Source organism: Papio anubis, chromosome 3 (genome assembly GCF_008728515.1).
Source record: "Papio anubis isolate 15944 chromosome 3, Panubis1.0, whole genome shotgun sequence".
Lineage (NCBI taxonomy): Eukaryota > Metazoa > Chordata > Mammalia > Primates > Cercopithecidae > Papio > Papio anubis.
Genome location: NC_044978.1, coordinates 131,841,841 through 131,857,866, shown reverse-complemented (window position 1 = coordinate 131,857,866; position 16,026 = coordinate 131,841,841). Strand labels below are relative to the sequence as shown.

Here is a 16,026-nt window from a genome sequence, read left to right as displayed (position 1 = left end):
AGTTTAGATTTTTTGAAGGTGCCATAATATATTGACATTGACTTGACTTTTGCTACATACATTATTCAACTTAATAATTTGGGTGCTGTACAGAATGTCTCAGTCATGATTTCTGTTGTTTGGGAACTTACATGTTAAAGGGAAAACGTATGCACTTTTCTTTCTCTATTCTCTACCTCTTTCTTTTCTTCTCTTGACCTTGCTCATTTGGAGGAATGTAAAAAATGGAGAGGTATATCAATTACAAATTCAATTCAGCTACCAATAACAGCGGCAACAAAATTCCAAACAGTCACTTAAAAAGAGCATTCTTTTTCTCACAGGACAAAGATTCTGGAGGCAGGAAGCTGATGATGGAGCTGGTTCAGTAGCTCCTCTAGGATTATTTTGTCCTTTCCTTCATGGCCACAACATGACTGCTCCTCCAGGCATCAGGTTCATGTCAAGCCAAGAAAAGGGCAAGAAAGGAGAAAGGATGGTATACCAGCTATATAAATTCTTCTTATCAGGAGGCACAAGAGCTTTCCAGAGCTCTTCCCCGTTCCTTAACCGAGGAGACTTACGTCTAGTTTCCAGAACAGTGTCACAAAGCCATTAGTAGCTGGAAAAACCTCTACACTGAAAGACAAGAGAAAGAAATAGTCTGGAAATGATTTGGGATCAGCCAGTGAATGATATTTCTCAAACTAAGTTTTTGTTTTGGCTTTGCATTTGTGTTTCTCCTCAAATTCTCCCTCTTGCCCTCCCTCTACCCTATAGTCCTCTTTGTCTGGAAGGAGGTAGAACTGAGAAAAATGAAAACATGGAGATTTGTTTCAGGAGCTAATATTTGCTGCAGAATATGTGCAACATGTGCAACAGAGGAAAGAGTGGAAGAAGATATGAAGTAGGATCTCTGTATCAGCACAAATGGAGGTCAGAGGGGAAAGGAAAGGCTGGCTCAAGCAGAGAGGGTGGAGGAGCACAGTTGAGATTTCCCCAGCGGATCAATTTCATAGGCACTCCCTGTGCTGGAGGCAGAGCTAAGCTTGTTGCCTCTGAAATGAAGCACCACAGACAACAGAGTTTCTTATAGATCACTTAATACAAATTATCATCGAGAGATATTGTTTATTTTCATGTCTACAGAGCAAACAACATAGAAGGCATTTGTGACACTCACAAGCTATTTTTAAATGACATCTACTCAAATGTTACCTATTTCATAAATCTGTAATGATTTTTTTTTTCTTAAAAACATTATAGCTTTAATAGAATTTTATACTGTGACTGTTAAGATAACAAAAATTCCCCCAAGGAGACCAGGATTCTTGGCTCACTCATTTCTTCACTCTGTCCTCTCTTCACCTGGTCAGCTGTCAGGTGGCTCTCCTGTACGTCAACTCACAGGTGATGAGGTCTTCAGACTGTCACCCTGCTAGAACTCCTGGTGGACTAGTCACCATCGCTCTCACTTGAACTGCCACTGTCAGATGACTCACTACTGTCGTCCCTTCTACGGGAACTAAACCTCCTGTTGGAATACGGTTGTCTACCCCAGGAGCCTTTCCCATGTGGCACACCCTTATTCCGTGTAGGATTATTTTGTCTATGGGGTACATAATGATATTTTCTGCTGTGTGTTATATTCTCATTACTGGGGCCATTAAGGGAATCCATTTCGGTTTTGATTTCATTATCAAGACCACGAGAAGGAATGGGCAGGCCCTGACTTTTGCCCTTACTAGGAAACCTTTCTTTTTCATGTAAGGTTGCTTGGTTCCTATTAGAGTCATCTACACCCTTTCTGGCACTGCCTTTGCCGTTTTTAGGAATTTCATTATAATTGGTACTTTCAGTTGCATCACTACTGCCTTCTTTTCTTTTCTCTTTTGAGGGTGCAGGAGGGTAATGAAACTCAACCTTCCCTTGGTGAGCATTTTGGCCGCCAACATCCACTCTGTTTCCTTCTCTTCCAGGGAGTTCCTTAAAATTGGTACTACCCATGATATCGTTGTTGCCCTCTACAAGACTGACATCAACAGCATCTGCCTCTTTTGCAGTTTCATCCCCAGTTCCAATGGTATTTCCGCCATTTTCTTCTCTTTCTGGGATCTCATTATAACCTGGCTCTTTTGTGTCAAGATTAGTACTCTCAGTTTCACTTGGGCCTGCAAACCCTGTTTGAATATCTTTGCCTTCTAGGTCAGGACCAGTAGCTTCTCCTTTACCAGGAATGTCTTTAAAAGGTTGGCCGTCCCCACTGAAAGGAGACATATCATTGTCCCCTCTCTCTTGAAGATCTGTGTAACCGCTGCCTTCAAAATCACTGGGGATTTTTTTGACTTTTGAGAGATGTTTTGGGTAGTCAATGTTGTGTTGAGTACGATGGGTGCTTTTGCTTTTTATTGGAACTTTCTGGACTTGGGAATCTCTTTGAGGCTTCTTTTTATCCTTCGAGTGTGCTTTAGCATAGTTCATACTTGCTGGAATTTTGTTTAGAACATTCTTAGGTTTGTTCTGTTTGTTTTCTTCCCCCAGGAGTTTAATTGCAGTTACTGGCCCCATTATATGTTGCATGTTATTTCTGATGAGAGCTGCGCCATATTCTTCTTGGTCATGTAGTTTGCTGATAGCATCATCTCCATTCGCAAACTGTTTATTCCCAGTTGACTTAGGATAAATTGACATCCTCAGGCCATTGTGAATATTCTCTTTGTTACTGATACTATATTCTTTATTCAGTCTCTGTCTATTTGTGAAATAATTTTGAGATTTACTACTTCCGTTATTCTCACTGGCTTCAGAAAGGGACAAATCTTTCTTTCTTTCCTGTACAATATTTTCTTTAGATGATAGCTCTTGATTTCTTCTCTTGCCCAAATGGTGAAGACCAATATTGTCTTTGTTTTTCTCTTCCTGCTAAAATACAATTTTCAATACGAAGTGATTATTTCATGTAAAATTTTAAAAATATAATAATTCTTAGGCAATATAAAAACCATCCACCAGATATTTAATAAAAAGGATCTATTAACTCAACAGAGGTTTACTGGTAGAGGTCATTCTAGAATGGTCAAATCAGGTTTCATGGAGAAAGAAGAATGAACTAGGCTTGAAAAACGGGTAATATTCAAATATGCAGAAGGGAAATTGTGATAATATTTTAAGAATAAGTGGCATATTCAATTGTTTGGAAGCAGGACACAATTGAGACATAATATGATTAAGCCTACAGAGTGGGAATAGTGAGTCATTGCAAGCAAAATGGATTTCATATATTAAAATTAGTTCTCTCTCTCTCTCTTTTCTTTCCTTCAATCTGATCATCAGAGGTATTCATCTGCCTAAAAGAAAGAGTATTTTCTTTTTCTTTCCTTTCTTTCTTGCTTCTTTTTAAACAGAAAATCTGCAAATAGAAGAATCTTCTGACATTTAAAAGAAAAGTCCCTGGGAGAATAATGGGATGAAAAAGAGAAAGCGGAGCAGGAGAATAAAGTATTTATATCTATATTTCAATTCATTCTTTTTTTTGGTGGGGGAAGGGGCAGGATCTGTGAAGATGCTGCTCCATATCCTGGGTTTTATCACCCTTGGGTGCAGTCAACTTTCAGTAAGCTTGGCAGAACAATGCGGTCAGGAAGAAAGAGCTGAGATTGACTGTACCCTATGCCACTCGCTATTTCTCTGCAGCATAGGCTAAATATAGAAGTGTCTGAGCATCTGGTCTGCAGATTTCCAGAGAGTGTTGCCATAGAGGAAGTGAAATGGGTCTAAAAGGAGCAGCGTAGATGGAGTACATACTAGGGACAAATGTGAGTCATACTCAAACAGAGAGAAGTCTAAATTGCCCATGGGAGCTAAGAGAGACCGAGTCACCACTGGGCCCCAGTCAAGGCTATACTGATTGAATCCTAAGCTATGGTAGCCAACCACTTCATTTTAGAATGAAGCAGGGCAAGACACATTCAAGTGGTTAGGCAACATTATCCCATGCATATCTGAAGGTTCCAAGTCTTCCTCTTCACTATGGTGTAAGCCATGTTGTCCATTTGGTGCACGGTATGTAGTGGATGGTGTAAGCCACACACCTGGATGCCATCTTAGAGGGAGAAGGAGGGGGAGTGAGGATCTGAGCATTTTTAACTAAAGAGACTGATTTATTTAAATAAACTATTTTAATTATTAGATAACCTTAAGTTTAAACAGACTGAATTTAATTTCTGCACATTCCCTTGCTCCTCCATGAGGAGCCCTTGAGCAACAGAACGATTATAGACAGACTAAATGTCATTTTTTCTTTTCACCTCCAAATTGTAGGATGAGCTGGAATATATAACATCCCTATATAGGCCTTTGAACTGATGAGTAATATGAAATCAACATAAGAGATATTTATTGAGAGAGTGGAACATGGAAAAAATTAGGCTGGGTGCTACATGTTCTAAGCAATATCTGGTGATATTCATTGGCAAAGGCAGTGATCCTGAGGGGTATGGAGGGTGGGGGCAGGTCTGTGAGGCAGAGACATCGTAACCAATTAGGTCTGCACAGACAAACAGAGTGCCGGAGACTTGTAGAAGATGGAATGCCAGGGTGAAGAATTTGGTTTTATTTTGTAGAGTGTGAAGAGCTAGTGAAAGTTCATAGGAGATTAACAAAATACAAATTAAGGATTTAGGAGGAACAGTGGTACGAAAGAACATGTAGGAAGCTTTTGCAGTATCCAGTAATGAGATGTAATCACTTGGATTAGGATTATACCAAAGAAAAACATTACAAAGAAAAAAAACCCTTCTTTTGGTGCCCAAGCAGAAAAAGCCTTAATAACTAAAACGGACTGGAATGTTAACATGTAAAAATGAAGACAGGGTGAAAAAGACAAGGACTTTAATGTTAGACATATTGATGTTAAGGGAATATAGAACCTGAGCTCAAAAAGCAATATACAGTTAGAGATAGAGAATTGGGTATCACAGGTTCTTGGGGGGTCCCAGTACAAGTCCTTCCCAGTTTTCATAGCCTATGGTCAACTCTTCTTTCCTTGAACATCTTACAGGCTAATTGTTTATTACTTTTCAGATTCTATTGTTTCACTTATATATAGTTGTAATTTTTTCAATAAATTTTTAACTTGAAACTAGTATCCATTTTTCCTGATGCAACACCTAATAAGTTTATTTTCTCTTTCCTGTGAAACCCTCCCAACATTTGAAAAAGTTTAGTTTTCCTTCGAACTCACTGGAGGCTTTCTCTTCTCCAGGTTGACACTACAGTCCTCTTGTGTTAGGTGACTCCATTCAGACCCATCACCTGATGATGAATTCCCTTTTGTTTGTGCGATCCCAAATCAGACCTTGACTCTGATGGGACCTGATCAGCCCCAAGCATGGGGAATTCATCCGCTTCCTTGCCTTGACCACAGCCCTATTTTTACTAATAACAGCTTAATTTTGTGCTGTCTTTTTGACCACCACTTCAATTTGTTGGCTCTTGTCAAGCATGTGGACATCTTAGATGTGTTCATTAAAGATGTCAGAATACACGAGAGCTCCCTGATGGAGAGAAAAAGAGCATGCAGCCAGAAGCTCACAGTATTTGGTCAAGTGCGTAGGGAAGGTAGCAAAGAAGATAGAAAAACCAAATGCAGGCTGGGGTGGTGGCTCACGCCTGTAGTCTCAGCACTTTGGGAGGCTGAGGTGGGTGGATCATGAGGTCAGGAGATCGAGACCATCCTGGCCAACACGGTGAAACCCCGTCTCTACTAAAAAAAATACAAAAAAATTAGCCAAGCACGCGGGTGCCAGTAGTCCCAGGTACGCAGGAGGCTGAGGCAGGAGAATGGTGTGAACCCGGGAGGCGGAGCTTGCAGTGAGCTGAGATCGCACAGGATCATAGGGAATGTGTTGAGTGAAATAGCAGGCAGGAATTGCCAAATTGTCTTTCTTAATCCCTCAGTCCAGTGCTCACGAAAGTAGCTGTGCTATGGAAAGAGCACATGCATTAGAATGAGTTGCCTCACTGCCATTTATGGGCTGTGTGATCTTGGGAGCATCATTTCACTTCTCTGAGCCTTAGCTTTTTTTAGCTGTAAAATAAAAATGATATCTACCTTTCAATATTTTGGGAAGAATTAAATGATTTTTATTAAATAATGCATGTAAAGCATACAGAACTGGGCATAGCCCTTTAATGAATGATAGTTTCTTTCCTACATAATATTAATGATAGTCATGTGATTACTGGATGCACAGAGGTTCTCCCAGTCTCTGGACTTCTCTAATATTGGTTTTAGAGGCAGATGAAGATGGACAAACTCTGGACCCCCTGCTCCTGTATTGGCCAATTGTCACCCTCAGGCTGTGTGTTCTGCAAGCTTGTAGCCGTTGATGGGATGTTATCTGAAATATATTTTGATTGGACTCTCTCTCTCTTTTTGCTCCCAAACAGAGGTACTGTTCTGCTTGGAGGACTGTCTGCTTTTATACACGTATCTTATTAACTGTTGGAAGTAGTGGGGAAATTGTTGAATCAGCTCACATTCAAAATAAAAATGGCTTTTAGAAGTGCCCTATACTTTTAAGAAGCTGGCTAATATGTGGTCTGCAAAAGTGCCAATGTGTAATATTTGTAAAATATAATTTGAAATTACTTATTTGTAAAAGTTATGGCATTATTGTTCATTAATTTTTTTAATATTGGTGGGTATATTCTGAAATAAGATTTTGCCATGAGAAAAAAATAGAAATAAACTTCGTAATATATCACTAAACAAAAAGTATTTTAAATATTTGACTTGAGTAATTGAGTCTCAGAAAGTTTTACTTGGACATTTATGTTTTCCTTTGCAATCAAGTTCATTGTTGTTTACTCATTACTAATATAACCTTTTGAGTTAAACACTAAATCTAAAATCAGTAGGTTATAGTAATCTCTTCATAATTTTTTCTCCCTCTTGTCTGAAGTGGGAAGTTATGTTTTATTTTTGGTGCTTTTCTGCTTTTAAAAAAAAGTAGCATATACACTAATGAATTGTGTGCATTTTATTAGAAGACTGAATAGTCTTCTATATTAGAAGACCAAATGAAAACATGAAACAACTTTTAACCTGTGGTCTATGATGGCTATTTTTGCATTGAAGAAAATATCAAAAATAGAAAGAAACTTTTCTTACATTTGCTTGTGTTAAATGATTTCTGACTGTTCGGTGGTCCGTGTACCAGTTGGCTGACTGCTTCTCTATGCTCTGCTTTTCGGTCTCCATGCTTTGATTCCTATGAGTTTTTCACGGAGAATGGCCTCACCCACTCACTTCTGTTTGCTCAAATCCTACTCATCCTCCATGGCCCAGTGCAATTGTTTCCATTATGAACACCACAGGCTAGGAACTAATTTTTTTCCACTCCAAGCCCCTAAAGCATGATCTTTTTTCTCTTCTGGATACTACTCACATAGCACCTCCCACATTCTGTGGTGTTTCACAATAATTTCTGTAAGTGCCTTTTGTTTCTTTTCTAACTCTAAGATCCTGGAGAGAAAGAATTTGTTTCTCAGTCATTTTATCTCACATAGTATCTTACACACAAGTTAAGAACTCCACATGTATTTGTCAAATGGATATGTTTTAACTTATTTACAGTTAGATGTAGTCTTAGAGATGTCATCTAAAGGATATTGATGGCAGAAGAAAATAACATTCTGAAGGGAAACAAACTATTGCTTCCATGGGGAATAAAACCAGATTTGGAAAAAGTCAATAGCCCTTTTTCTGATGGTATTTCAAGCTATTTCCAGCCCTTTGGCCAATGAATCTACAAGAAGGGACTGAGTGAAAAGAATTATTGTCATTGCAGTGACAAGGGCCTCATTCTTTTACTTCTGAGCAACCCAACACAGATGGAGTTACCCATGGAATGAATTTAAGAGACAGTAAAATGTGTCACTCATTAGGCCAAAATGGTTTCTCCTCTTAGCCATTCCCTGCTGAGATCCCCACCGTCAGAGCGTATGGTAGAATATGTCAAGGAAACTTCCTTATAAAACACCAAACGTTACTTAGAAGCAATAACACAGCAGCCCATGGGCACCTGGGGTCCATGAGTATCACACCTGCAGCTGCAGGTCCTGAAGCAGAGCGAGATGTGGGCCAAGGCATGGGTTGGGGATCAGGAAGATTCTGGGACCCAGAGTTTTGTAGTAGAGAGGCTTGAGGAGCCCGGGGAGTGAGGGAAGGCACAAAAAGTGTCAGCCTTAAGACAGAAACCCCAGAGCAAGCAAAAGTAAACTTCACCTCCCCTACATTTTCCTCTAGGGCTAGTCCAGAGTTTAGTCATGCTAAGAATGGTCATTCAGAGATTCAGCTTACCTTTACATCAGTTTGATTTTTCTTCCCAGGTGACATGTAAACACACTTAAAAACATAATGTCCATGTTTCTCATGGTGACCCTTGTATGTTATCTACAAAAACACAACATTATATTAAGGCACATTTATCTCTTACAAAGAAATTTTTGAGCTCTCTTTTTAATCCTATGAGAAACTTTAAAACTTGGGTGAAGCTGAATTCTGCCTCTGACAAATGGTAGTACTTCTTATAACCACAGGAGGGTGTGTGTCAGCCAGCTCCCGAAGACAGCAACTTGTTCCTTCTCTCTTTTCTACATAACTCTAAATCCGTTTTCCCGAAGGGCCTGTCAACTGTTTTCTGTCCTAGGGTGGATGGCTTTTATTACCAAATTTCTATGGAATTGGAGCATGTGGAAATATTTTCAGGTGGGAGGGGGTGAGAGGACCGGGAGAAAGGCAGGATTTACAATATTCATGTCTGATGTCTAATTGGCAAAACTCACAGCATGAACGTTCAGGCTCTTAAGCTGGCAATGTTGGCCTTTGTAATTTTCAGCTGAGATAAAGTACAGAAGATTGTTAGTTCTTAGAACATAATTTTCTGTGATAGGCAGAAGTAAGCTGCAATTTGGTGGCATGCAAAGCGGGGAGGATTCGTTTAACTGTTTGCATATGGAAAGCTAACTCCATGGACATAGAATTCCCCATTAAGACCTGAGAGCTACCTTCCCCTTTACTCTCTTATTTATCATTCTGCGAGCCAAGTGTTTGTCAGGTGCATGTGTGGGAAAATATTGTTTGCTAGTAGCAATGTTCCCAAATTCTTACTCTCTTAGCCCCGAGAAGGTTGCCTGGCAAAGCATTGTTTCATTTGAAGGAAGAAATCATATTGGAGAGAAATAAATCTCTACTCACGATGTTTTCCTCTTTTCTGTCACACATGGTGTGTGAATTACAATACCTGATTGACTAGAAAGTGCCAATATTATGTTGTATAATTTTGCACTTCCATTCAAAGTGCCCAAGACTATTTTGACAGTTACACTTTTCTCTCACTGACTTTTTCTTTACAGAGCCGAAATAGAGTTATTTGAGATGAATTCTGTTTACCCTCTGCTCTTCCACACAGCTTTGCTTAGTTTTCTCTGTCTGTGGTTGAAATGTCTGAAAGGAAACAAGAAACAAAACTTCACCCACTAGAACATTCTATTTCATTAACTTCATTAAACAAACGTTTCATTTATTTTTCTCTCACTGGGTTGTATTATTCAATGTGGAAAATCATTCTAACCAAAAGAAGATTGACACATTCATTGCGTTAATATTTGTTTCAGTATTACGAAAGACAGTGCCAACTTTCTGCCCCCAGAGGGAGACAATGCCTTCTCCACTACAGAACTGGATTCAAGCTCAGACAACCGCTAAGTGGGTGTGCTGGGGGAGAAGGGAGGGATGGCACCCCAGATGAAGGAGCTTGGCTGCCATTGGAATCCACTGAAAAAGAAGTTTTCACTGGCAAACTGGGAGCTGTTAAATATAAGTGAACTAAAATCAGAGTTTGACGATTTAAATTATATGTGTGCATTAATTATATAAGTTGAGTAACTGTAATATTGAATTAAGGTATGAGGCTGTTGATGGCCCAGGGAGAGTCAAACCATAGCTGTTCACATGAGGGGTAGGATCACACCTAAGAATAAAACCTTATTGCTGCCAGATGTTTCATTCTGAGAAGGAAAAATGGAGGTGGCCAGCAAATTAGGACAAATTCTTTTTCTTGGTTTGACATAAAGTGTCAAAATTCCTTGAGGGTAGCATAGGGTGAAGGGTAGCTATTGAAGCACAGAAAGGGCAGAAGTGAAGAAAGAATAGATCCCGGCAGTTTGTCCCAGGCCTTTGGGCTAAAGTTTGTATACCACAGGAAAGCATGCAGAACAGGAACCATAAATCTGGGAGCAAGTGTTTTATGAAAGGAATAGATGTAACAATTCTTTAATTCTCAGTATTTTTCATTTACCTGTTTCTTTTAGAAACTCCTAGCCTATCTCAGATGTGGCACCGGGAACCAATGGGCGGACTGGGTCGTGTTTGAATGGCTGTGCTACAGCGGAAGCAGGCATCACGGTGGATCAATCGTATAAAAGAGAGAACCCCTTAAGGGAAAGATTGAATAAAGAGATAAACAGAAAGAGGGCCACCTAGGCCAGCTGTCATATTTACCTGCAAAGTGTTCTTCCTGAAGAAGCTGTAAGTTTCTATATTTTGTTTAATACAGACAGGTTGTTCCTTGCACTAAGATATTGGGAGTGTCCAGGCTTGCTCTAAGCGCCTTTAAATCTCCAGCTCAATCTGAACTGATTCCTTCATTTCCCAAACTCATTTGTCCTCTGTGTTCAGACCGGGTTTGGGTGAAGGAGGCCTGGCATGAGACTGAGGGGTAGAAGGAGAGAGAAGCCAGGGTATGTCCTTCTTTGCTCTTTCTTTTTGGGGCTGCATCTCTAGAACCAGGTACATCTCCTTTGTGGTCCTAGTTCCCCCACCCAGGGGCCTAGGAGCAGCACCTTTTTTTTCCCTCCAGCCCTAAGAGTGGTGGTAACTTTGATCCTTGGGTGGTCTCATCACCCCTGGTTGGCCTTTCTGTTCTTCCTTATACTTTATAGCTAGTTTCCCTTAGACAGTCCCTCTACTGAGCTCTCTGTATTGAATTTTGTTTTCCGGACTGGACTCTGGCGGATAAAATCATCTTCAAAATATGAAACTCAGAAGTTTAGAAAGCACCTCCATGGCTGGACTCCAAGGCATAGCAGGCTAATATTCTATTCCATTCTAGAAAATAACAATAGTTTATCAATAACACCTTCTATTTATAGGATACTTTATAGTTTGTAAATTGCTTTTGTACACATAATCTCATTTGAGTCCCAAAGTAACCCTTATAAGATAAGCAGTGGAAGAAACAGAATTGTCTACACTCATACAGTTGGTAGTTGCAGTAGAAGTAGAGAAGATATTTTGATTTAAATCTTCTGCCTCAAAGTCCCAGGGTTAAAATAATAAATTTTTAAATGACTAAATATGAAAAAGCATTTAGTAATAAGAGGAAATGTTCCTAAACTTGATATTAATTATCTTCAAGGCATATTTTATAGTTTTATCCTTTATTGCATTTCTTATGTTGATTCTTATATAATCGTGTGAATATAAATTTGGACCATTATATCACTCTTCAAAAATATAAAAACAGTGCAAACAGTTCTGGAAATTGGACTATAGGAAGAAGAAAGCATAAAAATGAGATGGGCAGATACTAAGCAAAAGAAAGAAATCATAGTATGGGGTATCAGGGATCTTCTTACAGAACACGCACACACATAAGGGTTAGAAGCATACTTGACAATATAGAGTACCTAGGTACAGTTTTGATTTGTTGTGACTTACAACAAAGTCTTTCTAGTCTAACTGCATGTTGATGAATATTAACTGAATTGCATAGCCTAATAAACATTCATTTTCTTCCTTTTAAAAATCTTTTAGAATTTGGCTTGTAATTCCAAGACGTATGCAAGTGACTGAGTATATACTAGTTTCTTAAGCCACCAATCTATCATTTAAAAATTTAGGTAATTACTAAAATGGCATCTTTATACCTGGAAAAAAACATCATATTTAATGATTCACAGTTACAAATATTGCCTCTGCATCCTTGCTGAGCTGCTTTCATTTGAAATATGCATCTCTCCCTTCTCCCCACTGTACCCTCAGGCAGATGTCTTGGGCTTGAATGTGGCCCTGTAACGGAGGTGGCACTGTCTGCCTCTGGGGAGGAAAGCTGGCATCCTCTTCTGATCAGTGGTCACTGAATCGATGTTGACATAGCACATTTACTGGAAAATGATGAGAAAGCCCCACTCCAGCTGTTTCTTGGAATACGTTGCTCAAAATAAAGTCTTCAGCTGGCTAACTTGAGCTGGGACAGCAAGACTCATTCTTCCACCGTGAGAGGTGGGAGAGACACCTGAGCCTCTAGGCCTTGATTGAGTGAGGTCTGTGCATGGGGCCTCGCAAATGCGTGTTGTGAGCAGTACAGGCCCCACAGGACTGTACTGCACACCCTTGTTGCACAGAGTGTGTGGAGAAGGGAACACATTTCCCCAACTTTCACTGCCTTCCACGTGGCCCTCGGCTGCCTGGTCATCCTCATCAGCCTGGTTACCCTACTAGTCACCCACTCACTCAGGACCTATATATAAGTATGACTGGCAATGGGATGACAATTTGTTTCCATGGTTCTCCAACCAAAAAGGTTGTTCTGATAAGTTAGGATGCTGCTCAGACATTATCTAATTAGCACTGTGTCTGCATTGCAGAAAATAACTAACACTCAGCATTTTCACAAGATAATTTGGTCACATCCTGAATATTCAACTGGGTGAGTCAGAGGGAAGAAAAGACACACAGGGAAGTAGGAGCTTGATTTGGGCTAAGCTTGGGGGTACTACATCCCATCTGTAGCCTCACTGATGAAGAGAAAAATCACGACTAGGATCCCACAATATTGGGGTGTTGCAAGAAATACAGAAGAGTTCTTGTCTCTTTGTATTTTTATCTATCTGCTAAATCTAGTTGGTTAGCTTTAAAACATTCATGTCAAATTCTTTAAGTTTTCAGGAAAATATTAAAAGGTTATTTTGCCATGTTATAGTTTGAGTCTTTGAGTATCACTCATTAGTATCAGCGGATTTGAAATGCTGTGGCTGCCTCCTGGTTTTCTCAAAAAATCTGGTTTTGGTGTTCCTTAAAAGGCAACGTTGTGAGATCTCATAGTTCAGCACACGTTTATTGAGAACCTCCTTGGTTAAGTGTGTTAAGTGCTGGATGCTTTCTGTTTGCTTGGTACTTTTTAAAATAAGTGAATTAGGTAGATGCTACTAATTTAAATAAACATCGCTTGAAAGAAAAACAAATGAAGAGAGCAAGAGATTATCTGAAACATAATTGAATTTGTAAATGCTTACTGGTGCTGCCCAGGTCACACTCAAAAAGAGTAGTCCCACACAGAAAACTCGCATCTTTGAGAATCTCTGTGAAAAGACAACAATATCTTACCACAAAGCATTGCCAGTTATAAACTGCGGCCGTAAGAAGAGATAAAACACATAGGAATATATAAACACCCTTCCCCTTGGCAGTTCATTTCTTTTTGTATATGTGTGTGTATAGACCATGTATAATTTACTTATACCCGAGTGTGGACATTTTAATCTAGGAGCTTTCATATGTCTAGTTATTCCAATGTAAAAATGAAAATTATTCAATATCATTAAAACAGTAAAGTCAGTTGATAGAAATATATTTTATAGACACATTTATTTGCTGTATCATCAGCTCTTCTTCCTCTTGTCTTTAGAAAGAGATTGTTTAATTATTTGCATAATTCAAAATGACATTAAGTTGATGCAGCAGCCCGTAACACACTCTAAGTCTGTCAGGGCAGCAGATTGCACTGTGGGGAAAGCTTATCTCCCTCCGGGCTGGTACCCTAATCTGTGTCTCATGTTCATTAGCAATGTGTCTGAATTAGTAGCCATTCATGGGCTGGAGAGTGAACTAATTTCTGCAACACTGACATTAATAGCTAACATTTATTGAATACTAAAATGAGCTAAGCACTGGGTCTAAGAATTTTGCATGCATTCAATTATTTGAGCCTCACAACAACCCTACAAGTTAGGTGGCGTTACTATGCCTGTTGTATAGATTAGGAAATAGACACAAAAAGATCAAATAACTTGCCTTATAACTCACAAACACTAAGGGGCAGAACTGGGATTAGTATCCAGGCAATGTGGCTATAGACCCAGTTTTCTTAATCAAGACTGTCTGCCATCTTAAATAACTTTCTATTCTTTTATCTCATTACAGAAAAATCCATGTGCAGTTGACTTAAAGGCTTATATTGGGCTCAACAAAATGATGTTCAAAATACTAACATTTAGTTACAAACAAAGGTATTTGTTTATGTTTTGGTAAATATACCAACAGGAACTAGTGAGCTCACTTAGGTAGCCATTAGACTGGAAAAAAGTCAACATGTCTTTGGACTATTGATCTTATTATTATATTATGAAAACAGTAAATTTATACCACTCTGAGATTTCATGAAGAAAAAATATTTTTATGGGAAAAAATAATCTAAATATTCTTGCAATCTTTAAACATCTCAAGGAAAAGCTGGTATTTGGAGAAATAAATATAGCTATTAAATATATTCTAAAATCCTAGGCTATGTTTTTCTAAATTAATGGATCTAAATTCTAACTATAGTTGACCCTTCCAAGCATTTTATAGATCAGGACAACGTAAGTAATTTATGAAATGATTTAATGCTGATCAGTAGAAATATCAACACAGACGAGGTTTCAAAGTATGAATAAGATCAGATATTCCTGATTACAGTTTGTTAAGTGAAGGGATAGAGGAAAATTAAAGTCTGAGTTACTCTGGATCTTGATAATGCTAATAACAAAAAAGGAGAAAGTTGTTATCAGATCATCAATTTTAGTTGATGATTTCTACAGCATGGTAACACATTTCCTAGTTTATAAAGCAAAGCACCAAATAATACATAGTTGTGCTCAGCAGAGAAGATTTTCAAAGGTAATAAAAACCTACTTGGGTGGCAAGCATCTTAAAAACGTAAACAACTATGATATAAAGCTATTTGCTATCAAGAACATGAAAGCCAAATTACCTGGTATCTTTTACCTTCAGAATACCTGGCTTCTTGTTGCAGGATTAGCAGTCTCTGAGCATTTTGCTGAAATTTAAAGTTTGTTCGAGTTCCCAATGGCCAATCAGCACTGGCTCACTCAGCACTAGCAAACAATTTGTTACAAGTGCCCACAGATAACCATAGGGGGGCGAAGTAATTTTAATCTAAAAATGTGTTTGTGGTAGAGAGCTACTATCAAATGTTCCAGAACGTGGGATAAACAGAAAATATAAATACCTCAGTTTGGACATCATGTTGTCAGATAATCAAAATTGATTTCAGAACTGCTAAGTAGGACCGACTGAATACCTAACAAGTTTAGAAATGGAAAACATTTTTGCTATCATTTTATGTAGAAAGTTTATGATGTCAATTTTATCTAAATGAAATTCAGCAACATTTAACAAAAATGTTTTAGGTGCCTACTATGTGACAGGCATTGGCGAAACTACAGTGAACAAAACAAGACAGAAAAAAAAAAATCCCTGTCTTCCTGGAGCTTAGAATCCAAAAAGGGAGACAGATAATAAACAAGATAAATGAGTTAAATAGATTAGATACTGACATAGATGAAGTCTACAGAGAAAAGATATTGTGGGGAGGAACAAGCATTGGGGGTGGGGACACCAGGTTGAAATTTTAGATAGGAAGTCCTGGGACGGCCTCAATGAGAAGGTAACTTTTGAGTAAAGACCTTGCTGTGGTTTGAATGTACGTGTCCCTCCAAAATTCATATATTAGAACTTAAACCCCAAGGTGATGGTATTGAGAGATGGGCTCTTTAGAAGGTAATTGAGTCATGAGGACAGACCCCTTATGAATGGGATTAGTGACCTTATAAAAGGGCAAGAAGAAACTAACTAGTCCCTTTTTGCCCTTCTGCTTGTCTGCAATGTGAGGACACAACATTTGTCCCCTCTGGAAATGC

General features: G+C 38.8%; 1 protein-coding gene across 1 annotated transcript; it reads right to left on the bottom strand.

The window, feature by feature from the left end:
* Window positions 1–1,065: 1,065 nt before the first annotated feature.
* On the bottom strand, window positions 1,066–15,266 carry MEPE (matrix extracellular phosphoglycoprotein). Its single transcript, XM_031664601.1, has 5 exons — window positions 15,078–15,266; window positions 13,342–13,407; window positions 9,437–9,490; window positions 8,345–8,437; window positions 1,066–2,901 (listed from the first exon to the last, which is right to left on the bottom strand). The coding sequence occupies exons 2-5, from the start codon at window positions 13,393–13,395 to the stop codon at window positions 1,435–1,437; spliced, it is 1,668 nt and encodes a 555-aa protein (XP_031520461.1). The 5' UTR covers window positions 13,396–13,407; window positions 15,078–15,266; the 3' UTR covers window positions 1,066–1,434.
* Window positions 15,267–16,026: the final 760 nt, after the last annotated feature.

Bases quoted from the DNA above. Each gene is read 5' to 3' on its own strand.
- MEPE (XM_031664601.1), bottom strand. From the start codon at position 13,395: ATGCGAGTTTTCTGTGTGGGACTACTCTTTTTGAGTGTGACCTGGGCA. The intron at 8,438-9,436 runs GTAAACAGAATT...GTGTTTTTGTAG, and splicing joins GCTGTGTGGAAGAGCAGAGG to ATAACATACAAGGGTCACCA. The intron at 2,902-8,344 runs GTAAGCTGAATC...ATTGTATTTTAG, and splicing joins AAAATCAAACTGATGTAAAG to CAGGAAGAGAAAAACAAAGA.